Here is a 25,895-nt window from a genome sequence, read left to right as displayed (position 1 = left end):
AAAGAAAAGCTTCTGTGTCGAAATTTAGTTTAAATTGTATTTTATACTGTGGGGAGATATTCCTAAATAAAGTTGGGAGGGTAACAACAACATATTACGCCTATATTAACACTTAACACATACTATTTATTATTAATTACTTGGTCTAACACTATATTAACATTATAACTTGACAGTAACTTTGGTTTCCATTGGACTTAACCATTCATCACAAATAATATATGTTAATATCTAACTACTAACTAATTAATATACATTTTAAGGTTAGTTTTTGTGGAATTTCTTCACAGAAACACTAAATAACGTCCATCACTGTAGGTTACTGTGCACCATTACAGAGAAGTGTTATGAAATACTTCCAGATTTTTATTTTGCCATATTAAACGAGCACAATGCCAGCTGATAGATGAGCTACAAAAACACTTGAGACAAAATGCCCCTGAGATAAAATGGATTTATTAGCAAGAGGTAACTGGGAAACATATACTTTGTTTATTTGTTGTTCTTCTTTTGATCATCCTCATATATTTTATTCTGTTTTCTTTCTTTTTTTTTCTTACAAAACTGGGAATAGTTCTTAACGTGTGGAAACATGAGGGTTGAAAGATAATTTTCATACCACTGGGTATTGCTAACAGCAAAATGTTTATTTGTTTAGATATCTTATAAGAGTATGTGCATGTATAAGTGTATACAGTATAAGTATATAGTATTATTCTGTCTGTGAAGGTGTTGCATGCCTGCCACATAAGCTTCAAAAGTGTACTGTACATACATAGTAAAAATACATACAAATATTCACAGAATAAGCACTACGTTACTATATTCCTGCTAACAGAAATGGTTATCGACAGGATTACAGTATAAATGCAAAACACTTTGAAGTTATCTCCTACCCCTAAGTCATGGTTTCAAGACCACACTGTTGTAGCTTTGTTTTGTGTTTTAACTTGAGATGCAACTTTGCTGAAAGGATTACACTGCTCCACATTGAGAAATATGCAGGGTTGCATGTACAAAATGTACAGCACATCTCAGTAGGGCGAATTAACAACAAAGTACAAAATACTTTTCCCATGTTCATATAAAGAGCAGGTCACTCTCTCTTATACTACTACAAAAATAGTGTTTGAATGCTGCAGGCAGAGGTCATTCACATACATTTTATCATAGTTTTTTAACAGCGATGCATATAACTGAGTGATATACAGTCACGTTCCACAATCACTGGAACAGCAAAAAGGACAGATTGTCTTTTAATTACAGAAGAGCAACAACCTCTTACTCTACATGGCCGAACCCACAACACTTACCACCGCGTGTGATCTTTTTTGATGAGTTCAAGTAAAAAAAAACAAAAACCCAAGAGACATAAGATTTGGACAAAAGGGAGAACTCGCTGTACCGTACTGGTGTACTCCAAGTGTTAATGGAAAATTCAGATGACTTATCTTTCTCCTTAGATCACAGCAATCTAAACCCTTCTTCACTGTATGTTATTACAGTTTCTAACTGATCATATGAAATGAGCTGATGTGCTTGATGTGACAACGGGCTACAGAAGGAGTGGACTGCTCAAATTTTAGAAAACACATTTCATCACTGTGAAGACGTGTATGTTAGAACAGAGGTTCCCAACCCCACAGCCGTGGACCATTACCTAGCCTTGAAACATTTGCTACTGGACAGAATAGAAACTGCATGATTCTGGGTGAATATCACTCTCTGTCACATATCCAACAACAACATATTGATTTTAGTCACGCCAGTGGAATGACACTAAATACAGTGTTGGCCTGTCGGACCACCACTGTGACAGCTATTTTTTTGGTACACATACTCATAGATGCTAAAGGATGAAACTTACTGACTTTGGCAATCCCCCAACATTTCCTTCTCATTAGGTTTATTTTGTTTTTTAGTACAATATTTCAGCAACTACTGCCCTGAAGTTTAAAAACTTTATATGATGAACTATAATAACTATACTATATAACTGTACTGTTTACTTAAAGTTTCACCTAGCAACAAACTAGCAGCCAATCTTTGTTAAGTGCTTTAATATGAAACAAAATGAACAACTTTCTCATTTGCCTCAACTGAAGCTACTTTCTGTTTAGTGCTTGTGTTTAGCAAATGTTAACCATTCGGAATTTGTCAGGGAGGAATGCATGTAGGCCCCACCATATATTTCTCTAACCCCAACCACTCAATCTTGTTGTCTAACCTTGTCTGTCCTAAGGCCATCTCCTGCTGAGGTTAGCAACTCGAGGCCAACACTGACTACTTCTTACCAAGGTTTGCATTCTGCCCTGTTTGTCTGCAACTAGGTTCTTATGAAAAAATGGTGAAATTATAGGCATCTAATGCACTGCTGTGCCACTGTGACTGCACAGTCGTATATAGTCTAATCTTAATCTACCTAATTAAATACAGTTCTTAATGTTTTCTATCATTTAGTAAGCAACTACATCGCGACACACAGCTGTGTTTTCCATTTAGATTCATCCCCCATCTGTGTTGTTGGCTGGTCCATTGTGACACTATCATTATAATATTTTCCTGCAGTGCAAAAATAGTTAGAAGCCTCTGTCTTTAGAGTTGTGAGCAGAAAAGAAGAAACAAATCTCTCTTGTTTTGGTTGGAAAACACAGAGACAATTATGCTTCAGAGAACTCGCTGTCATCCCCACTGATCATTGTTCCCAGTATTAAATACAATTCGATCCTCTGTGCTCTTTTACCTGATTTGATGCAGTTAAATTTTTACAATGCTACATTAGTTGCAAAGAAATTCAGTCATCAATAAAATTCAAAAGAATTACGGCCGACAGAGCGAGTGTTCAGAAAGTGCAATGTTGACACAGTATGGCGTGATGCAAAATAATGTCATTGGTCATCAAGAAGACACAGTTGAGTGCTACCACAGTGACCTCAGTTATTATGCTTTAAATATCCCCAAAAAAAAAAAAAATCTTCAAAGCACGTGGGTTCATGACACAAACAAAAAGTATACACTGAAATGTTTTGTGTAATCAAACATCTACTGTACAGAGGAGCAAATATCTTAAACATGTACAACTATACAAAAGTTAATGTCAACTGATGTGTAATATTAACAGAGAAGATAACAAAGAGGACCATCTCCCCCTTCAGTTGGGCACTTTAGGCTCAATTCTGAGTGAGGCTTCGTACATGCTTTCTTCATCCAGAACAGAGCTCCTGTCCAGTAGATACTGGGCTACCTGAAATACAAGAAAAGGTTTTGTTGGTAGTTTCTATAAAAGAAACTTGTTAATTTACCTTCACTTTTCTCTAAATTGTCTCTTAACAAACTAAGAAGAAGTAAACACTCTGGCTGAACTGGATGACACTGACATCCTATACTGTATACGACCTGCTGCATATCCAGATGAAAGGTGGTAAAAACCAGTCAGTGTTATAAACCAACGTGTGCCTAAATAAAGGTTTAGGCACACATGTTGGTATGCAATTAAAACACAGTTGCAGATACATGACAATAAGTCAAAGAGCCACTGCTCTACCGTCTTGGTATTAATCTACCTTTGGTTGCAGGTCAATCTTGTACGCTGTTTGCTGAAACTGCCTGATCTCTCTGATGATGTGAGAAATCTGAAAAGCACAAGAAGCAGGATGTTAAATTCAGACTGTTTAAAAAAAACACAAATTCTCTCACGTGTCAGGACACTGAACCTCTCACCATCCTCATCTTTGAGAAGTTGACCAAGTTGTCTTCTGTGTAGTTTGGCGTTCCCTCCTCAATGAAAGCCAGGTCGGTGAGGTACATCCCCAGATAGGGCACACAGGGAGGATCACAGCTGGTGGGAAGGAGACATACACATCATCCACTTGCATTGCATGTTTGAGTTATTGATCCAGTACGGACTACAGTATGTCCTTGAACCGAACTCACTTCTTCAAAGCCTCTCTCAGGTTTTTGAACCTCCCCTCTGATGAGACCAGCTTCTGCAGCTTGTCAATCAATGCTCTTGTCTAGAAGAAAATGTTGTCAGAAACACATTTATTGTTAGTACCGAGCACACGAGGAGAAAAAAAAAGAAACTGAATCGATGCATTAGGAGCTCAGACCTGCTTGGAAATCTTCAGCCAGGTCTTCTTGAGGCGAAACACGGAGCTGCGGTTTAGGGAGGAGGTGATCTCGAGCACTGCATTGTAGTTATGGAGACAGCGACAGATGTCAGCCACAGCCACCCATTTCTCTATGACTGCTACTCGACTGACCACATCCTCACAGTGCAGGATCTCTGTGGCAATGAGGTTGCTTATCTTGAATATGGAAGAAAGTGGGAGTGTTGACTTAATTTTTTGTGAGGAAAATGAATTAAAATGACAATAGATGACTTGTGAAAGCGGCTTGTTGATTAGAACGTACATCATTGAAGTGCTTTGTTGTTCTCATGATATACGGTGTCTTCTCATTTTTGTCGTTCTTCATCCAGCCTTGTCCGAAGAATTCCCTGCAAAGTGAGCAGATTAACCAAAATAGAAAAAGTCAACCCTGGTATTATATGTACAGAATACTGTAGTATAGTAACACTGTGATGGCACTCACTCGTATGGGATGACCTTGAACACCAGGTGGTCGAGCAGAGTGAGCTGCTCTGCAATCTCTAATGCAGAGTGATTCTCAAAGGGCTCGGCCTTCCCTCCTCCCATCTAGGATACACAAAACAAGAAATGTTTAAACATGTAGCAGGTGAATGAAAAACAAATCAAATACTCAAACGTCAGTGAACTGGATGCTGGTAAATTGCACAGGAATGCTCTTAGAAACGCAGCCCGTCTGTGATACTTTCCTCTAAAGCATGAAGGACAGCAGGAGGAAAAAAGATATAAAATATGTTTTACACTATCTTTGGATGGAAAAATGGACACAGACTGCAGAAGGTTTCACTATTTCTACTTTTTCACATGCCGGTATTTTGAATTGTTGGTCAGAAGGAACTACGTTTTAGGAAACAACACATTTGGTTTGGGTAAATCAGTCACTTATGGACTGAGGGCTGGTTTGGTTTAATCAAGAAAACTCACCAGTTGTGTGACGTCTTCAAGGGTGATCTGATTGTCACCATGATCTTCCTGAGTTAGAGTCCTGACAGACAGATGAAGAGAATGTCAAACTCTGATTCAATACAAACAGTTTCAAACAATTGTAATCCTAGAGTCAGACAGCACAGAGCAGGACCTGATGATGTTGGCTGCTGCTTTCCTCTCCTGGGTCAGCAGCTCAGGGTCATGCATCACTTCTTCCAGGAAGGCGATAACCTTTGTCTTCAACTCATTGTTACTCTCAAAGTCCTGGAGACAAAACAGGTGTATTAGTAAATACTCTGAAATTGATATAGTAGTATTACTGGATTCACTTTCTTTATTCTTTATTTTTTTTAAGTGACTTCCAAACATCACATATTATAACACTGTAATATACTATGATTTAAGTACCTTAATGCAGGGTTCACCTACTGTAAGGCATCTTGTGAAGTGTACTTAACTACTACACAAAAATAAAGGATTTTCTAGTCACAGTAAAACCTGAATGCATTAAAGAATGTGAAGAAACAACACCATTACTGCCGATCCAACACTGTCTGAGGGTAAAGGTTTTGAGATTTCTTTAGCAATTTCTTGAGCCAGTATTGTTGATAATAAAACATTTTGACTCTGTCAGTCTTTGCTTTCAAATGAAACAATTCAGTGGCGCATCATATGGCGATGATGAGATGTGCCTACAAATGTGCCTTGAATTGTGTGGAAATATTTTACCGGAGAGTGTTTGGACACCCAGTGTCTCAGGACATTCAGGACTCTGTTGGTTGCTGCTCGTCTGATCACAAATTCTTTGTCCCCATTTCTCTGATCTGTTGGGAAACCTGCAAGTTTTTTACAATAAGGTCTTGTCACTGTGGAAGCTACAGATTTAAAAACAAACACCAATATTATCTGATGATGTATGACTCTAGAACCAGTGCACAATGGACGGGGCATGGTGCATCTTGTCTTTCTTTGAGTGGTTAAACTCGCTGAGCTTAAATCCTGATTGGATAGTGGATAGATGTTTATACCAGTGCTGGCGAGGGACATCCGTCGATATTTCTCCTTGGTGGGAGTGCCCTCATTGGCTCCAGCTGTAGCAATAGCAAAGGCGGAAGCAGCAGACAGGGCACTGCGGTTGTTATCCAGCTCTCGGCACGAGGACATCACCATGCCGTTGTTGTAGGAAAACAAGGAGAAGTCTACAAGAAAGCATGGATTAACAAATGATAACCTGATATTGGAGAGGGATGTAACTTTTACATTACATATACTGCAAAATATCACTACTGAGTACAGCTGAATGTAGATAGACAGTACAGTATGTTGACTGCAGAATGACCTGCTTCTCCTCACTAAAGCCTCCACTAGGGGGCACTACAGACCAACACAACGGTTTCCCTCCAGACTTGCCTTTACAAGATGCTTTGATATTCAAGATGGTTGCAGCTAAATATAGCCACCAAATATCAGCATAACAGAGGAATCAACAGATTCTCTGCAGTCTGCTATGTTTAAATCCTGGGAACATAGATCATAAAGCAGCAAACAATCCTTCACCATGCGACATTCACAGCGCTTCACCATTCCAGTTAATTCACATATACAAAAGTAGGCTCTCCTTTAATAACCTATTGTGTGATTTTGTCACAAGATTCAGAAGGCAGAGATAATCTTGGTTCCTATGAAACAGCCTCATTACTGGGGGCGGCAGGGAAAACACGCTCTTGATGTAGTTGCTATGACACAAGTTTCCCTAACACCTACTGAAGCCAAGCATTGGCTCACCCCACATGTTCATATCCATGAACACATTTATATTTTACATGATTTTATATTTCTGGCAGGGTGAGTAGTTACAAGTGTGTGCGGTTTACAAGCTGGGATCTGACACCATCAAGTTGTTTTCATGTCAGTGCACATTTCTAAGATGCAATGTACCTGAAGAGTTTTTGCATTTGACATTTTTTGGGGTGGTTGGTGACTTGGTGGGAGAAGCTTCTGGGTCCCCCTCATCACTCTGATTTTGGTCATTGTCACTCTCCTCTCGCACCGAGAGATCTGTATCATAACAAAAGCTCACAGGTCACTCGCAACATCATTGCAGCAATGGTTGGAATGATTCGTCTTAAACAGCTGCAGCTGACCTACCTTGTTTGCACACTGAGGTATCTTCCACTTTGTCCTTTTTGTCCTCGGCCTCATCAGAGATTTTGCTTGTGATAGGGCTGGACACGTAGAGTTTATTGATATCCAAGGTGGTCTTGCTGAATGGGGACACAGATGAGTACATGCTTGCATAGCCATTTGAGGAACAGCTGAGGGCAGCCAGGTCAAGAGCTTTGCCCCCAGTGATGATGGGGATGTTGAGGGAGAGCTTGCGCCGACGGTTCGGGGATGAATTCTTGGCGATAGCGAGAGGAGGAGGGGAGGAGAACTTTCTGCTGGCCCTGGGGGAGCTGGGAGGCTCTCCATACAGGAGTTTACTGTTCTGACTGCTGGCAAAGAATAACTCCAGTGACCTGCATCAGGAGAGGATATATCCAAATGAATTTAGGACATAGGAAAATGTTTCTTTGATATTTGGTGAGTATGCTCTATGTTTTAAGAGCGAAATACACAACACCTCCTTAATAATTTATGTAAACCAAGTCAACTCAGCAACCAGAAGTCTCTTTGCAGGCACGTCTCATCGTTTTAGAGCAGGATGCAGGCTGCAGTGTTGCAGAAAACCTCTCCCACTCCCTGCCACCCTCCTGGCGACCTCACGGGTTCCCATAAATAGCTCAGCGAATGATAGTGCGCATGGCCACTGCTGACACAAGCAGCCAAGTGTAGGTGTCTCACGGTGACATGACAAGCACCACAGGAGAGCATGCCGCAGGGCATGGGCATGGGGAGCTCCCCCTGATCTGAACCCCACAGTGGGGCCCTTGTTGTTGGCCTGTGGAGTGGAGAGTTAGCCCCACTGCAACAATCCATCAATATTTCACACTATGGATCTTTTGCAGACAAGGAGTGAGGGAGGGGAGGGTGGGGTCCTGCAGCACTGAGGTTGGTTGCCATAGAGCGACAGAGCCCAGTTCAGACACTCGAAGAGAGACTGGACCAAATTACTGCTTTTGACCAGTGAACACACACATAAACATGCAGAAACACAGATACTGAGGCATCATAGAGCGTCTTCCTCCACTGCTTCAATCTGGTTCTTATCTGTGTTCACATAAACCAACAAGACCACCCCACCCCACCCCTCTACAAATCACACACAAAGCCTGGAAGATCACTGGACTTAACTGTTCCACAGAATCACATACAGTACAGACTGTAAGCACTAATTCTGTCACAGGGAAGACACACAAGAGATAGCAGAGTCATTTCATTAAAAGGAAAATCAATTTCCTATGTGAAATTGTATTTCTGAAGCCAGTGATGTCCTCAATTTTATAAATCATTATAATGTGTAAAAACACAAATAAGTCACATGTACAGATAGAAGGAAACAATTCATTGACCCCAATTGGCGCCTGCATGCATTGCATTGATTAGAGGATGACAATGCTTCACATCATTACAGACCTTTCTCATCTTTATGCAACAGGGTTACTGTCTGGAAGGATGCCAGATGTATCCAATACGATTTGTTTGCCTATTGTAAACGCTGTCAACAACTTTGCAACACTCAAGTTTGTCCAAATGTAATGTGACTCACCGTGCAGGGATGGCACTGATGGGCTTCTTATAGATAGTGATGAGTTTGTCTAGTACCACATCAGCTGTGGTGAACACGCGATAGGAGTGCAGGAAGGTGTTAAGGAAGTCAATTGAAAGGAAACGGAGGTCAGTGAGTCTCTCCAGCAGGCGTTCTACACTGGCGTAGCGGATCTGCAGCACCTTGCAGGAGTTCATCATTTTACTGAAGCGGATGTCCACATCATCACAATACAGACTTGAATCTGACCTACTCAGGGAAAAGAACACAGTGAGCAAAAACTCACATTTGCCACGAAAAAATGTGACACTGTAAATTGTAAAAATATTTTCTTTACTTGATCATCTGTGGCACCGTGACTTTGGAGTTGTCCTCAAAGGCGTTCATCATTAACCCATTGCACCGGATGTTGTCTATGCACTGTAGAGCAAATGCAGCAGAGGTGAAAAGAGAAGACAGAGGAATTGTTAGCAACTTCTATAACATGCAGGCTTCCTGCCGACATCCTCTGCCTCTCGTCTGACTGCTGGAGATTGTGATGCATGTTGACGTGCCTGGCTGATGTCGCTGGTCCATGCAGACTTCTCCTGCCTTGAGGAGGCAACCAGGATGACTGTGAATGACTGGCTGTCCTTTGGCTCCACGACAATCTTGAAGTCCAGGTGCTCCATGTCCTGGCCTGTCTTGTCTGATTTAGCTTTGAGGCAAACACAAAGACATGACTTGAAGCAACTTTCTCTATAAATTTGAACAGATATGTGGTAAAGGCATAAAAAAGCATGTTGTACTGTAAACATGTAGCAATAATTAAATAAATGACTCTAGAGGAAAAGACAAGCTTTTGCATAAAAATAAAGAAGTATGGCATATTTTGCCTATATTTTACAGATTCTAGTGAAGAGACATTAAGGAAACGTGAGAAAAGGAGGGCTGCAACACGCAGCAAAGGTCCCCAGCCCACTCAAACTGTGGTTATGTGGCGTGCACTGTAACTATCTGGATAACCAGGGTGCTCTGTGTATGTATTACTTTCTAGTGATATACTGACATTAGACACAGTTGTTTCAAATGTTAATTACATAATATTTAATTTCATCTGGGTCACTGAAATATTAATTTGTAATCTACAACAACTCACATGGTGCCTCTGTTTTAATGTGTTGCATGAAAAAAAAAACACTCACACTCATCATCTGTCCCCTCGGGGTCCTCCATAAGAGTGCAGTCTATAAGTGAGACCACTCCATTCTGTTAACAACATACAATTTACATTCAGTTTGCATCAGCATAATTTCATTGAACATAGTGTAACATTACATAACATACACTTACAAAATATTATACAACACAGCTACAACTTTAAGTCGTGTTTGTCAGCTACAATTTTCTGAAATATTCTTCTAAGTTAAAACACAGATGTTATTATGAAAATGGGTAAGTAGTGTCTGTGTACATTAAACAGTGGAAAATCATCATCATATGTAGGTCAAATATTTGCATCCTTTACAGTAAGATAAAGTTTACTTTTAATTTCTGTGTTGCTCTTTTTGACATCTTTTTGATTTTGTAAGAAACTAGACTATAGACTAAATTAAAATTAGAAACAGCAATGCATGGATTACATTTCATGTGAATTGTTTACGTACATGTGCTTCCAGTGGTCATTGCCACTTGTAGCTTTCATCTCCTGTCAGTTAATGCATTCAATATAACTCAGAGGTTCTGTTTTTTGCAGAGCCTGAGCATTGTGATATTTGAAACAAGAAGCTACTGCCCACCTTGGTGAGATGAAGCTTTCCCCCAGAACCCCTGGTACAGATGATTAAATGCTTGGAGAAGAGAAAGCATTGTCTCTCCCCCTCCTTCTTCAGAGACAGAGAACCCAGTCGCCCACGGGTGATCTTGCCCTTCTCGCTCATCGGCACCTGGATGAGAGACCCTGTATGTGAGAATAAAAGAGTTTGTGCACATAGAAGGAACACGGAGAAGGAGAAAGTGAGAGATAGAGGGAGATACACGTATAAAAAGAACATGAGTAAAAAAAAAAGGAGCAAGACAAGTGGAGAAATATCATAAAAGAATGAATCTGTATTAAATTTCTTCTGTTGCTTCCCTTTACATTTGAGAACATGTATAGTCACATGAGAAACTAAGGATTAATTAATGTACCATGTTTATTTTCCCTTTTCTCATCTAGGCCTGTTGGGGATGTGTGACATATACACTTCCACATTATTAGTTTCACTCAGAAGATGGTAATTACACTTGGAAATTTAAGACTTTCCTCACGAGAAGCACACATTGTTCACCAGAGGGAGGTATTGGTTGTTTTGGTTTTTTTAAACAGATTATTTCCCCTCAATACCGGGCTGAAGACGTGAGATTGGGCTTTCAGATGTGACAAAGGACAGAAAGCCCGAGTGTACTATGAGCGCAGCACTTGAAGTCGGGAGTTACCTTGTCTTACAAACGTCTGGCTGGTGTCGAGCAGAATCTCACAACCCTCTACGATCATGCGCTCAATTGCCAAGTTCTTCCTGATGTTCTCCGTCTCGCTCACTTCGTCGTGCATGATTCTAGTAACAGGGACATTTCATCATTTTCATTTGATTAAGCAGTAGAAATACATACAACAAGTGTGAGAATAAGTATGGAGGATTAAAAAATTACATTTGCAATATTTGTTTTTAATTATAGTACTATATAGAGAAATATATTTTCCTTATTTGTGATTTTTTTTTTATATAAAGTAAAAGTATAAAACAACCCTGATGTTCTGAAACTTTACTGTAACTGAAACCAAATATTCTACATTAAACATAACATGTTGCACTGTAGAAATGTTGGTTTCACAATATTAGATGAAAGTACCTGGAAAGCTCCTCCAGTTTAGATTTGGCGTAGTCCAGACTGTTTCTCTCTACATGTTCATGGGGTGTGTGGGCAAGAAGTTCATGGAGCGTAAGGATGTAACGGGGAATCTAGAGAGCACAAAGCAACAGGGGAGTCATAGTCAAACATAACAGCTTACATGCAAACATAAGTGCAACAACAACCACACAAACGTGCGCACACACACGTGCCGATGAGCACGAACACTAATGAGAAGTAGATCAGTAGAGAACACAATCTACACTCATCAGCAAAATTTATTATCAACACAGCACAGCCTGCAGTAGGCCCCAGCAGAGTGGACTGTTGGGAAACTGCGTGCCTTGCCAGAAAGGAGCCATTATTAAAGTCCGTGCTCCAAAAACAACCGCTTTTTATAGACATGAAAAACACTACAGGGATATTCTGAGCAAACGCAGACAAATGCCTGCTGGTTCTGTTGTTGATCAGCGATGCTACAATATGGGACATCGCTCAGTCAGCCTGTGAAGGAGGTGGGTCTTTGAAACCAAATCCTTAGTGAGCTGAAACACATTGATTAAAATACTGCATTGGTTACAAGTAGAGGCACAGACATTATGGTTACGAGGTTACCTTTTATTTAATCCAATGTGGAATTAGCCTAAATTTATGCAGGTGTAAACCCGGTCAGTGGCACCACCTTTATTAAGCAGTAGTGTAAACTACCTGAGATAGGTGGAGTCCCAGATGTAACAAGAGCGACAACATGCAGTCCTGCATCACTCTCAAATGAAGGATTATTAAAGTGCATTTACAAAAAAACCTAACAAGTTAACCAATGGGTTGCTCCAAAGCTCGTTGGCTCTGATGGAAAGAGCTGGCTCAGCTTTCATCGTCAGCTTAGCCTTAGATAAAGAAACCAAAACAATGCTGCTTGATATGCAGTTAACTGAAAATAAACTGAATGCACTGAGTCTGTGATAAACTTTAAAAGCAACCGTGACAGTGATGGGCATTTGGTTCAGAAAAACTGTAGGCAACTGCAGTCACAGCATTTGAGGTGTGATGAAATCAACACGTTAATCAACCAGTCATGTGTTTGATAAACTGCTTCTTCTCTCATCATCCTTTAAATTCAAAGGTTTGAACTCTCAGTTACTGTGCAGAAGTAAAATGTTCAACCAAAATACTCAAATTCACTTAGACAGTACAGATGAAATGACCTCAGTGTCATCAGTGGCAGCTTCAGCCTCATTTAAAAGTAAAAAATACACAATTTATGAATTTCTCAGTTTGGTTGATTTAGTTTGAATGTATAATGTCAGTGTTTGCAAACACAGACACACACTGTGAAAGGCTTCACAACTGTGTTAACAGTCATTGAATTAAAACACTGGTCAATTGATTTAACAGTGATAGCAGCTCACAAATGAGGACGCATTAAAAGACAGCAGGATTAAACAGGTACACTTAACCCTAAAACATGCAAAGAGATAACCTGTAGAAGAAAAAGTGCTTCATTGTGGGAGGTGATGGTCATTTGTTTGTGTATGTTTGGATCATACACAGTGCCTTTAAAAGTGACTCCTGCTGCTTTACAGACCTCTACAACAGGGTATCATTGACAAAGCAACAGCCACCTATAGTATTAAGATGGTGAAATATATGGCCCGAGGGTAGCATTTATATGTGGAGAGAAGAACTCGGCCCAGAGTGGCTGGGAAAGCACAGCATTAACGATAAAATCTTGCTCTGGGCTGCAGCTGTGCAGTAAACAAATGGGTTTGCCTTTATTTCTTGTGTATATCAGATAGATAAATGAGCTAACCTGGAACATGGGGTAGGTGAGAAAGGTCTCCAGAGTCCTCTCCTCACAGTCGGGCTTGGCCTCGTACTGCTTCAGCAGCTTGTCGAAGTCTCTGTTCTGCTTGCAGTGGGCAAGGATCTGAAGGCTGTACTGGTGGTTCCTCACAAACTCCTGGTAGATATTCAACATGGGCAACAGGATGTCGAACAGGTCAGCTGGAGAGAGAGCGAGGCAACAATGACACAAGGGGCTTCTTCTGTGGAGTTTTAACAACAGCTTTGTAAAAGAGGCAGTGAAAACAGAAGAGATGTTTCTTACCCAGCACCAACGTTGGCCAGCTCGCTATTCTGGCTTTGAGACCCTGATAAAATATCTGATGTAGAAACATGATAGTTTCACTGAAACGAAAAAAAAAAAGAAAAATATCAGTGAAACAGATTTTGTAGAATCTTCGACTATTTCTGTCAACGTCCAGCGAGGTTGTGGTAAATGAAAGCCCTGATATGATGCTTCATTGAAGCATGAACGTGTTTGGATGAGTGTGTGGGTGGATTTTGAATAGGCCAATGAGATATGCAGATTTGCATCTTCATTGTAGTGTCTGTGTCCAGCAAAAAGATTTTTTACCAAAGCCTGGATATTAAACAATCTGAACATGTTTATGTCTACATCAGTAAACCATGTTCATAAAACATTTGTTCATCCTGTGGCTTAGCTATAAAAAAATGTAATGTCTATAGCACAACAAAGCATGACTGCATTTAGCACATTGTGTTTTCACTCTTAAGGAAATTTTTTCTTCTGCACGAATATTTATAATATATAATTAACAACCACCAAGTTGTTTTCGGAAATCTATATGGGCTACAAGATGACAACATGCAGATTTACCTGGATACACATTGGTTTTATATGAGTTGGGCGAACAGAAATGTATTGTCTGTCCATCATGAACATCTGTCAAATAATTTCATGGCCATCAATATACTTTTCTCTAGACTGATGTTTTGAATCTCACAACAATTGACTGTCACTGACCATTTCTAAATGGTGATATAAAAGTCTATCAGTCTTCAAATGAGACAGAAAAGGTTGATAAATGCCCCACTGTAAAGATAATGATAGCTGAAATAAGCATTTTATGATGATTGATTGTTGTGGTTCTCATGAGCACGTCTTCTCCAACCGAAATAAACCCATAGTGAGTTTTTATTTCTCCCCTCCTTTATGGTATAAAGTCATATTATGTAACTTTGAAAAAAATTGCTGACTCAACAATGGACAAAACTGCTTGTTAAAGGTCCCTGTGGAGGTTTCTTGTAGAAGGATGTTTACATTCAGCATTCTTTCACAAAATAGGTGTGTGTTTAAACCTACATGCACATTACAGATTTTACAGTATTTTTAAATCTGCATTGTTCACATTTGCACATTGCTTAATTCCTTTCTGTGTCATTGCCATCAAATATCAGTCTTTTGTGTTGCCCCATACTCATACTGTTCACATGAGCACTCCACAGGACACCTTTAGGATGATTTTTTTATAGGACAAATGAGAGGAGCCAACCTATTGAGGAATATGCTGCTGACATCATCGTGCGTGATGGGCGGTTTCTTGGAGCTGGCAGCCATGCGGAGCGGCCTCAAGAAGTTGTTCACCAGGATGTGGAGCTGCTGGACGTACTCGGCCTCTGAGTCCAGCATGCTGAACACCACCTGGTTCCTCTTCCTCATGCTCTCTGCATGTGGTGAGCGGATGTAATCCTGGATGATGGTCTTCCACTTCCTTCTGCAGATCCAGCCTCGCAGGAAGCTCTGAACCTGCAGCAGAACCATGTTTTTTAATGCTTTCGTCAGTTTCTGAACTAGTAAACGTGCTCATAAAATGAAGCAGCAAGTTCAGATGCTTTACTTTTTTGATCTTTTTGATTTCAGAATCGTCCTCCGCTGGGGCCACTGTGGGGCTGGCGCTGATCTTCTCGTTGTCTTTAAGCAGCCCAGCAATCTGCCAGTGAAGCAACCACAAGAAAGACCAGTCATTCCCACTTACTGTACACACTTCTCTTTTTCTCACTTACTGTACCAGCGTGTAAACAAAGTGACTGATTCAACAGACCTGTCAACGCTGGGATAGTAGTCAGACTAAACTGACTTTGTTCATTTGGCTGGTTCACTCGGCATCAGTATTTGTTTACATTGGTCATTTAAATACAATATGTAACAAAGCGTCCTGCATGTTGACAACAGGTAAATAAAGAAAAAACATCCTGGAGCTGCCATGTTGAACTGTTTGAAGCTAAGTGTCTCTATTTACTTTGTAGACAGCGAGAGAGTTAATTGTTGTTGCATTTCATAGACGAGATGCAATAAAAAAGCCATGTTCATGCATATTCAGCACATAATTTGATTTGAAGCATCACATTTGCACATTAAAGTAAAATGACTATTTGATCTGAAGAATACAGCCGGGAACACAGCCCTATTCGAGGCATTGTTTCTGAGAGGAGATGCAGAGTGGAGAGGGGTCGGTCTGAACACGTCTCTCTCTCTCTCTCTCTCTCTCTCTGTGATGGGGTAGTGCATCCATTTCTGTCCTCTCACACTAGTTTCCACATATGCGGCAAACAAAGCAATAATCAGCATAATCCATAGTTTTCCCACAGGCTCAGATGTTGTTATTCTGGCAGGTTGTGACAAGGACAGAAGGCGGACGGATTTTGGAAAGGGCTGTACTGTAGGTGCAATGCACAAAGCAATGATAATAGTATTATTGTGCCAGTTGAGGAAGTCTATTTACAGCAGGTCTGGCTGATATTGTGCACGACAGACACACATTGGCTGCGCGTCATGAATATCTGTCAGTCAATTTCAACACGTCTATCCATACTATATATTTCACTCTGGTCCGGTTGTGTCGTCCACTGAAGTCAGTGGACGACACAATTTGGATTTGGATGCTATTCTGTTCAGTGTGTTTCATATCTGAATAATGTATCCGTATTTGTTTACATCCCTACTGCTGAGTGCAAAAGAATGAATATTACCTCTGACTTAAGCCTTTCAATCTCAATTTCCCCATCTTCTATCTGTTGTCGAAGTTGCTTAGCAACTGTTTTCTCTGTCTCCACAATCTGAAGCAGATGAAGATACTTCTGCATGAGAGTTTCATGCTCGGTGGCCAAGTTTCTGTAACTGTAACACAAGCAAACACAGACACAAACCACATAGCCAAGGTTTTGTATTATAACTTCCCATTAGTGGATGTAACTTTATCTCACATAAAAAGTGATCAGGTGATAGAATTTTCTTCAGTGATGTTTTAACTGTACTTCGCACACAAGTAAAAAATGATTACTGTCTAATTCAACTGTGCCAATTGCCATGTCTGCACACTTAAATGATTTATGCCTTTACCTGGCATGTGATATTGCAGCCACCCATTCATCGCAGTCCTTTACATCTTCTGTGCGCAACTCGAGTGCCTTTTGGTTTTCATGGGTGAAGCTGACGGTGAAGTAGTACTGAAACAAATTGGGGAAAAAGGGGGGAATTCATTATTTACTTGACATCTTATATGTGCTACACACACAAAGGAGCCTTCACTATTAGATGCCTTCTGGATAAATCTGTTATAAAGTGGCTTCACTGGAGCGCCTCCAATGCTTTTGTCTTTGTGTTTATTCCACTGTCTTGCTGCAGCAGACACTAAGCGGGTGATTTAAAACCACACAGGGCCTGGGGAAGCCACATCTTCCTCGCCCACCAGTGCAATTGATGGCGCACACTGAGGGAAGCCTCCCCCAGCTCACTTCCTGGGATGTCTCTGGTTCCCAGGAGGAAATGCCATAAGACATGGAGGCTGGAGCCATGGCCAATTACATAACAGTGCGATACCTGTTTCCTAGCAACTCCAGTCAATGTGAACACTTGGGCTGTTTTTGCGTTTACTTGTGTCATTCGATTAAACATGAGCATGCTTCCTTTCCACTGGACTTCCAGAAATCATTCTCTTTTGTGTTAACACATGAATCATAGATTGAACTTGTTTAGTTTTAGTCTGTTTTTTTAGGTTTAATTGTTTTTAGATGATATCCAACATTTCTAAGCCATCCCTTCATCTATTTCTGCTACAGAGATCATTGAATTCTGAGGAGAAAACACTATCACGAGAGGTTTTAAGGCTTTGTTTTGCTTTTGCTTCTACTTTATTAGGAACTGATAGAGGAATTGTCAGGAAGCAGTAACAGCTACTAACAGCTACTGGCTATTGCTTCCTTGGGCTCCCAATGATTGTTTTAAAATTAAATTGAAAGATTGAATCTGTAACAGCTTCTCTGTCGCTTTTTGAGCAACTCTACTCTTATGTGTAACTAAATACGTTTTAGTGAAATACTAAACTGCAGGTTTTGAGGCAATTGAGTATTTCATTCAACATTGTAATAGTTCTACTCCATTATATTTATTTATCTTTGATTAATAGGTATTTTGCTGTTAAAAATTTTATATACACATATCATCATGTATTGAGTATGTTAAATTTGTAAATTTATTTTGAATGAAGACATATCGTATTATTTAAAGTACCTCCACGTTGACCAGACAGTCATTCTTTGTAATGGGTTTATCAGTTGTAAAGAATGAATTATTTATTATGTAATTTGTGCAGTGAGTAGCTTTTTATTTTTTAAATAACCATGTCTGAAGACACATCCTGTGGTCGTGGAAAAGATATTGGTCTGTTTCAGAAAGGTTCAAATTATTGACATGCATCAAGCAAAGAAAACATCTACGGAGATTGATGAAACTACTAAACCGGGTTAAGAACTGTCTAGAGGAAGTAGGTCATGTGGTTTGATGAGTCCAGATTTGCCCTGTTCCAGAGTGATGGGCGCATCAGGGAAAAGAGAGGCGGGTGAAGTGATGCACCCATCATGTCTAGTGCCCACTCTACAAGCCTTTGGGGGCAGTGCTATGATCTGGGGTTGCTGCAGTTGGTCAGGTCTATGTTCAGCAACGTTATGTGTCCGAAGAATGAGGTCAGCTGACTTCCTGAATATACTGAATGACCATGAATGTCAGGATTCATCTGGCTCAAACTGTGAAAGAGTGGTTCAGGGACCATGACACATCATTTTCACACATGGATTGGCCAGACCAGAGTCCAGACCTTAACCCATTGAGAGGGATGTGCTTAAGAAGACTGTGCAGTGGTCTGACTCTCATGTCATCAATACAAGATATTGGAAAAAATTAACTCTAATAAGAGGAATAGATGTTGTGACATTGCAAAAGTTCATCAAAACTATGCCACGGTGAATTTTATTAAAACTTGGATAAGATACAAAAAAATAAGCCACGGTAAAATAAAACCACAATTCCCAGAGGTTAACTAACATCTTTCTTGTGGTGTGTTTCAACCATGTCGAGTGAGACTGGAATCTGATCTTTGGCCTGCAGATGTTCAACAAGCGCCTATCAACCTGCGACTGATCATTATTCATGGCTGACTGAGTTTCCATCTTCGTATTCATTAGGTATTCATCCTACCATCAAAGAAAATCTATTTCTAGCAGGGAGGCATGTGTGTTGTTGTAGTTTTCCCTCATGAACTCTCTAAGAGTGCGTTCACTGTCTGGTGCGAGGCAATGTTACGCACATTGTTTCCTGCTGTATGTTTATTGCTGAATCATGACATAGATACTTATTGATAAATCCCACATTATGAATACCTGGATAAAATCTGTTCTTACATTAACCGAAATGTGCTTCTATTGTAATGACACATACGACACGAGTGAGTGGTAAATGAATGATACATGTGTAGATTAATTGTTATTTCTACATGAGCAGAATCATTCTTGTGCCTCGTATAATTGCTAGTGACTGACAATCTGCTCAGTTTTACTGATCCATATTATAAAACCTATACAGTTATATATTCCCCGGAGATGCAAACTGCATCTGCTGGATTTTCTTTTATTTTGATGCAGGGCTTAGGTTGGGGTGTTATAGCCTCCATCAAAAACCCACATTATATCATGTCTTACTAATAATAATTATTATGATCGTCTCATTTACAGTACGTTTTGTAACAAAACACAGCTTCCTTATGTGCATTACTGGCCGAGGTGCTGCTGTTTCCCAGTGTGAAGCAGCTGCATTTTCTATAAACGGTCTCTGACCCCTCAAAGGTACTGCAAGGAACAAATTTAGCCCAGATAGCGCTCGCATTAATAGAAGATATGCGCCACACTACTTCTCTCCTCTCTCTTACCCCGCCTTGCAACTGCATCATTCTTTAGGATGCAAATAAGGGTTGCCATAGAAACCTTGGGCTCATCATTTTCACACTAACTGCATTTGAGGATAAATATAATCTGGATTATGGTGGATTGCTAAAACAAAATCGTAAGTCTTGGTAAAGATGTTTGTTTGTTTACATCGATAGGTAACTGTTCATATCAGTCACATTAGTCATTCACTGTTTGCACACCTCTTAGTGCTTTCACTCTCTGCAAACAGCATTCAGAGAAGAAAGTGAATCATTTATCTTTTCTCCAGTTCTTCGTGAATCCTGCTGAAGATGACAGAGCTCTGTGGATCAGACTTTCCTCAATGTGCATGTTCACATTAACATTACTGCACTTAATACAGCAGAAGACAGAGGGAAACAGCATCGCTGACAAAAATATTTTCAAAAAGACTCCAGCTTGTTTCGGGGGAGGGTTTTTGGGTGCCCTAACTGTGAGAACACATTAGCCAGAGCACTGCATTCTGCTTTGTCAGCACAAAGGCAGCTGTTCGCAGGAAGAGCCTGGACTCACTTTGGATTGCAGCCCTACCTACAGAGTCAGGCACAAAGCCTGGAGAGAGGAGAGGAGCCGGTGGCACTGAAGTGTTTTGCTCCCGGACTGTTTTATTCACAATAACACTGCGAGTAGGCTCGTTAACATTTCTTCTCCGGGCTTTATTGTTTTGCTAAATTTCAGAAGCAGCCAGTGGAGATTATTTAGGATCAAGTCCGAACTGCATTTCATAATACAATTTAAATGTATAAATCCTGCTACGTGCAGCCTTTAAAACAATTCACCACATAGAGACCACATTAAACATAGACTGTTCATATGTATGATGCAAATAAAAGCAGCAACATTGAAATGAGTGATTGAATCCAGGTAATCTAGATCAGAGGTGACTGATCACTAGCACCCTGCTGTTTCTGTAATTTCACCATTCCGCCACAAGATGGAAACCCTGAGGCCACAACTTTTAGTCTTTTATTTATTTAATTTGTGCGTTTTTATTTCAAGAAGCATGAGGTACACCACTCTCCGCCCTAAAACGTCCAAAAGATGATGACTGAAAGTCAAAAGGAATACATGTGAGCATCCAGGATTCAAAAGCATCACCCCGACAAAGACAGAAATTCTATTTACATTTCATGCACCACCGAAAACTCTCCAAGCATTAAAGGGAGGCGATCGGAGGTTTGCTGCAACCTAAAGCAAAAACACTGCATAGCCCATTGCCAGGGCTGCTGTAATATCATTAGGTGTTAATATTGTTACCTCATCATTAATGCCACGCAGGGCTTATATAACGTGCGATACAGCAATTTGGAACCTCGTGTTATTTTTGCTGCGCTGGATTTGAGGTCATCACACGATGGGAAACGAGGAGAGCATCTCTGCATCAGAAAGAAAAAAAAAAAACGCAAAGAGAAAAAGGGAGAGGAGAAAAAGCGCAATCACTGTTGCACCTCGTCGGTGTTTTAACGCGAAGCCTGAAAAACAATAAAGCAGCGAGAAGGAGTCAGTGTGTGTGTGTGTGTGTGTGTGTGTGTGTGTGTGTGTGTGTGCGTGCGCGCTCACCATACCTGCTTTTCCAAACACTCCTTGGCTGACAGTGAAGGTTTCGGTGAAGGCGCCCTGTCGCATATGCATCCCTCCAACAGGTATAATCCCGAGGGTCGAGAGCTGGACTCGTTTTCGAAATAAAAGAGCATATTCTGTAGCAAAGCGAACCACTTCGAGTGCCATTTCGTGTTGTCCGAGCTCTTTTTGCTCAAGCACCCTCGTCTTGTACCATCCTTTTTTGCCAAAAGCCCCAGGTAGGTGACATGACCATCATTAAGTCGTATTCCCTTCTGCATTTTGATGAGGAGACTTTTGCTGCACACGGTGGATCGGTGGTTACATCCTTCTGAAGTCGCTCCGGAGAAAATTCAAATCTAGAAAAAGACTAAATGTTGACTTTCTGAATGCGGACCTCTAGCAGCAGGCTTGTCCACTCAGTCCGACGCATTCACCGTGTTGGCATTTAAGTAAAAAGACAGGAACAAAACGAGCAGCGCAAGTCCAGCATCCTAAAAATCTTCTGTCATACTCCGGGCGTCATGAGGGTCCACATTATCCGATCGTGAAAAAAATAAAAAATAAAAGGCGGAAATGGGGGCGATCTGAGCAGTCGAAACAAGCAAGATGAGAGGGAAAATGGTTCGGGGTTTGTCCTTTTCTCACATGAAATCTCCTGAAACCAGTAGGCTTGGTGCTGAGCTAGGCAGTGCTGGGTGAAGTCACATGACGCATGCTTGGGAAAGCAGATTTCAGGACCTTGGACAGAGACGCTGCAACAAGACGCCGCATGAGTTGAGTTTGGAGCAAAGAATCATTTACTGAGGACGTATGAAAAATAACAGACATTCACAGGAAATAACTACACTGGCTTCTTTTAGCTCACTGCTACTGAAAAAGTTGGCTTTTTACAATAATGAGTCTACAACTTAATGTAAATGAGTTGTGGACTTTCACTTCAATGTCACCTCCTTTCACATACAGAGGACATTTTCCTGGTTTTACATCAATAAAGTTTTTCATTGTTCTCACTTGTAATGCAGTATTTTAATAATACATTTGTGCAATATCTCTATAGCACAAAACAGACTAAACCAGAGGTCAATTTACATGATTGCACAGGTCACTACTAGTCTGTGCTGGTTTTTTTTTATACTATACACAGTCATGGCAATAAAAACAAGAAAGTTTTTCACAGCAGACATTTTGACTTGTTGTGCAGGGAAAACACAGATACAGTATTGCATCATAGGTCAACAAGGCCTCAAAAAATATTATCAAACAAAATAAAATGATCAAATAATTTAATCAACACATCTGCAAAACAAAAACTGAACACTACAACCACCAGGTAGGTACTGTAGGATATGCGGCATCATTTCATGAGACCGAATTTGTCTGTGTGTCCAGTGAAACTAAGAAACACAAACATATACTTAAGTGTAAAAACCATAAGAAAGAAATGATAATTTGCTAAACCACTGTTAAGATAGTTAACAGGTCAAATTCAAAAACGTATTTACAAAAAATAAATAAATGAATGAAATGAAACCATGCACCATGATGGGAACCGCTAGACTTGTGTGGTTAAAGAGCTGAAATATAAAATAAGCCCACAACCAATATTCCTCTTTGAGCACCCAATTTGTTTAAAAGGCGCAGGCTCTAATCTGCTCCTGTCAGTGCCCTGGCTACTTCTCAGAGAGGAGATTTATTTATTACTCCATCTCCATTGTTATCTACAGTCTCTCTGATCTAGTCTACAATAAATCCCTCCAGACTCTGCAGTGTCCTATTCAAACCCCTCACCCACCCCCACCCCGCTGTTTTTCTTCAATTACTCACTTGCTAGTTATGTTATCTAAATATGAACCAAATGTTAAATGAGAGTATCTGTTTTGTGATAAACTAATTCAATGTTAGCTACGTGTGCTGCAACTAGGGCCTTAAAGGAGCCAAGTTTGAGTAGATCAGTAATGTTGATGTGTTAGTTTCTAGTCCATCGTCTTCTGTGGATCACTGAATCTGTAGAAAACACCAAATGTAAATAATTATTATTTTAATTTATTATTTAATCACTAAATACCAGACATAGAAAATGCCCATCATGACTTCCCAGAGCATCAGGCTTACAACAAAAATACAAAATGTACACTGATAAAAGCAAGTTACTTAAATAATTATTCTATTGACAAAATTTTTTGTCAAACAAATCTTTGATTAATAAACTTAAAAACAGCACATGTGGAAACTTGTAATACAAAAATAGCTTTGTCCATGTTTTGTTTTTGTTTTTTTTACATATAAATTTAAATATTTTTTTTGCATCATTAATGTGGGATGTTAAATGTAACTGAAGCAGAAAACATGATGAAACTACACGTAAAAACAAAACACTTGAAATAAACTAAAATATTAAGATTGCGGTAAATCACTTATTTGTCATTACTGATTAAAAATGCACTAAACACCAAAGTTTTGAACAAAATCTTAACGTCACTCATATGTTTTGACTCCACATGCACACAATCCATACGGTGAGATATGTGAATCAAGAGAAGAAGGAAAAACCGCACCATGCATCACTGTCAGGCTTGTTTGACTTTGTGATCTGTCCTTGCATGTGTGCATGTGTGCAGAAATTTGTTTCTGTCAGTGGCCAAGTGTGTGAATTTATGCGTGTGTGTGTGCGTGTGTGTGTGTGTGTGTGTGTGTCAGATGGTGTTTTCTGTAACAGCTCGTAGTGCTGTCAGTGTTCGGCAGAGGTTGCAGCCGTGGTGTCCTTGTCCTTCCCCGAGCTGCCTATGAAAAGGCTCCAGTCCTAATTACATGATCCACCAGGCTTCTAATTCGCCATACTCTTCTCAAATGACATTTACTAATTACTCCTTCCTTTTTTAGAAACAGCCTTCTGGATTTTATCCAGCCCCCCTCATGCTCATTGTCATGTAGGAACAAACAAGTTGGCTGTTGTGGCAGTCACAGCCTATTTGATTGAAAGTGAGTAAGCAAACATACAAACAGACATTTTAAATCCCTTTAAAGCATGATGTTGTGTTTAACAGTGTGGATTAGCTGCACACAGAAATTAAATAAAATTAGAAATCTGGGGGAAAAAACGGCAATGCAGTGATATTGGAACAAAAAGCTGAGTTGTCCCGACAATTTCTCCTAGTTTTTCAGCCAGTGTTCAGAAATGTTCCCCTGATGCTCCAACCTCCAGTTGCACAGCTGTAATAATACTGTAACAACAGTGTGGAGCCACCGCCACACTGTATGCAAATTATCATCATGTGTGCTGCTGTTTGACATAACAATACTACATTTCTATGAATGATACAGGTGACGCGCAGATGACACCAACGATATTCTCTGCCATCATGTCAGGGTTAACATTTTCTCTGCTATTAAGGGTTAATAGTTTTTAAATAGGTTATTATTTGTGATTTTCTCATTTTTCAAATAAACAAACATGGCTACAAGGAAAAATGACAGTGTAGTAAATAGTATAGTATAACTGATTTATTGGGTATTAAAAATCATTTCAAGTCATTACAACAGATAAGCCCTTAATTATAAGGCGTGACTTAAGTAGTTGTGGGTTAGGGTTAATTTCTGCCCTCTAGTTCAATCTAAATGACACTTGAACTAACCAAAGGGCACTTTTGGGAGCACTTTGCTCTGCTCAAGGACCCCTGAATGAATGAAGTGGTGCACCGAATGAGTAACTGAACGTGTAAATGCTCATTCTGCCAGTGTTCAGGCTGCACAAACATCTTTCTTGTGCCGTCATGTTAACTCACACCAGAAATCTATTCATTTTCTTATTGTTTCTATGGTTTACAGGCCTCGCTGGGCTGCACTACACTACAACACAGTTTTTGGACTTTAACTGGAATGGAGGTTGACATGTCTCACTGACGGTCTACAATGTGGCAGGCAGGCATTTCTCCCACGGCTGCTCCCTCTCAACTTAGGCTGATTCTCCTGTGTCAACACTGGTTAGCCGTCCTGCCACTCACAGCTCATGAGCAGGGTGGAGTGGGAAAAAGTAGACCCACCAGACAGGCAGTACAGTAACACTGGTGGCTAAGCCACACAATACCTAACCTTCAATTCATGTGTGTTCAGTGTTTAGCAAGTTGAATACAACCTTTGCCTTGTTATCGGAGATGGCTGTGGCCATGTGTTGTTCAGTGATGCTCCCATCGCTCACAACCATTGTGTAACAGCACAGAGACACTTCAAAATCCCCAGGGGCCACTGAGTCTTGATCACATGTAGGAAGTCTGGGCGTGGGCACTTGCAGATTTCATGTCTGCCTGGTTGAACCATCACTGACCAGAAAGATCCTTCTTACATTTTATTTACCGTCACATCAGCTATTGAAAGTTTGATTTTATGTTGAACTGTGCGCTGTAACCGACCAGTTCAGTTAACCTGCATAGTGAAAGTGAAGTCACTGCAGCCACTACATCCTAAATACAACACACCACAGTCATCTCTAAATTATTAATATATTTCTCTTTTGTCTGAAAATATGCAGCTTTTTACTCCACTTGCATGCTTCTATTTTTTGCAGCCACTGATGAAACAGT

At 40.2% G+C, this 25,895-nt stretch overlaps 1 protein-coding gene across 1 annotated transcript; it reads right to left on the bottom strand.

Annotated features, from left to right (window-relative positions):
* Positions 1 to 457: 457 nt before the first annotated feature.
* Positions 458 to 21,925, bottom strand: rasgrf1 (Ras protein specific guanine nucleotide releasing factor 1). Its single transcript, XM_026365727.1, has 27 exons — positions 21,321 to 21,925; positions 16,859 to 16,965; positions 16,489 to 16,636; positions 15,357 to 15,449; positions 15,012 to 15,265; positions 13,763 to 13,842; positions 13,466 to 13,659; positions 11,656 to 11,765; positions 11,242 to 11,360; positions 10,563 to 10,723; positions 9,969 to 10,032; positions 9,339 to 9,481; positions 9,122 to 9,204; positions 8,785 to 9,033; positions 7,224 to 7,594; positions 7,014 to 7,133; positions 6,104 to 6,274; positions 5,805 to 5,911; positions 5,227 to 5,339; positions 5,073 to 5,133; positions 4,594 to 4,697; positions 4,414 to 4,498; positions 4,110 to 4,307; positions 3,934 to 4,013; positions 3,721 to 3,838; positions 3,564 to 3,632; positions 458 to 3,244 (listed from the first exon to the last, which is right to left on the bottom strand). The coding sequence occupies exons 1-27, from the start codon at positions 21,594 to 21,596 to the stop codon at positions 3,152 to 3,154; spliced, it is 3,771 nt and encodes a 1,256-aa protein (XP_026221512.1). The 5' UTR covers positions 21,597 to 21,925; the 3' UTR covers positions 458 to 3,151.
* Between the last annotated feature and the right edge of the window lie 3,970 nt (positions 21,926 to 25,895).

Source organism: Anabas testudineus, chromosome 6 (assembly GCF_900324465.2).
Source record: "Anabas testudineus chromosome 6, fAnaTes1.2, whole genome shotgun sequence".
NCBI classification, from domain to species: domain Eukaryota; kingdom Metazoa; phylum Chordata; class Actinopteri; order Anabantiformes; family Anabantidae; genus Anabas; species Anabas testudineus.
This window is presented reverse-complemented; position numbering and strand designations above follow the sequence as displayed.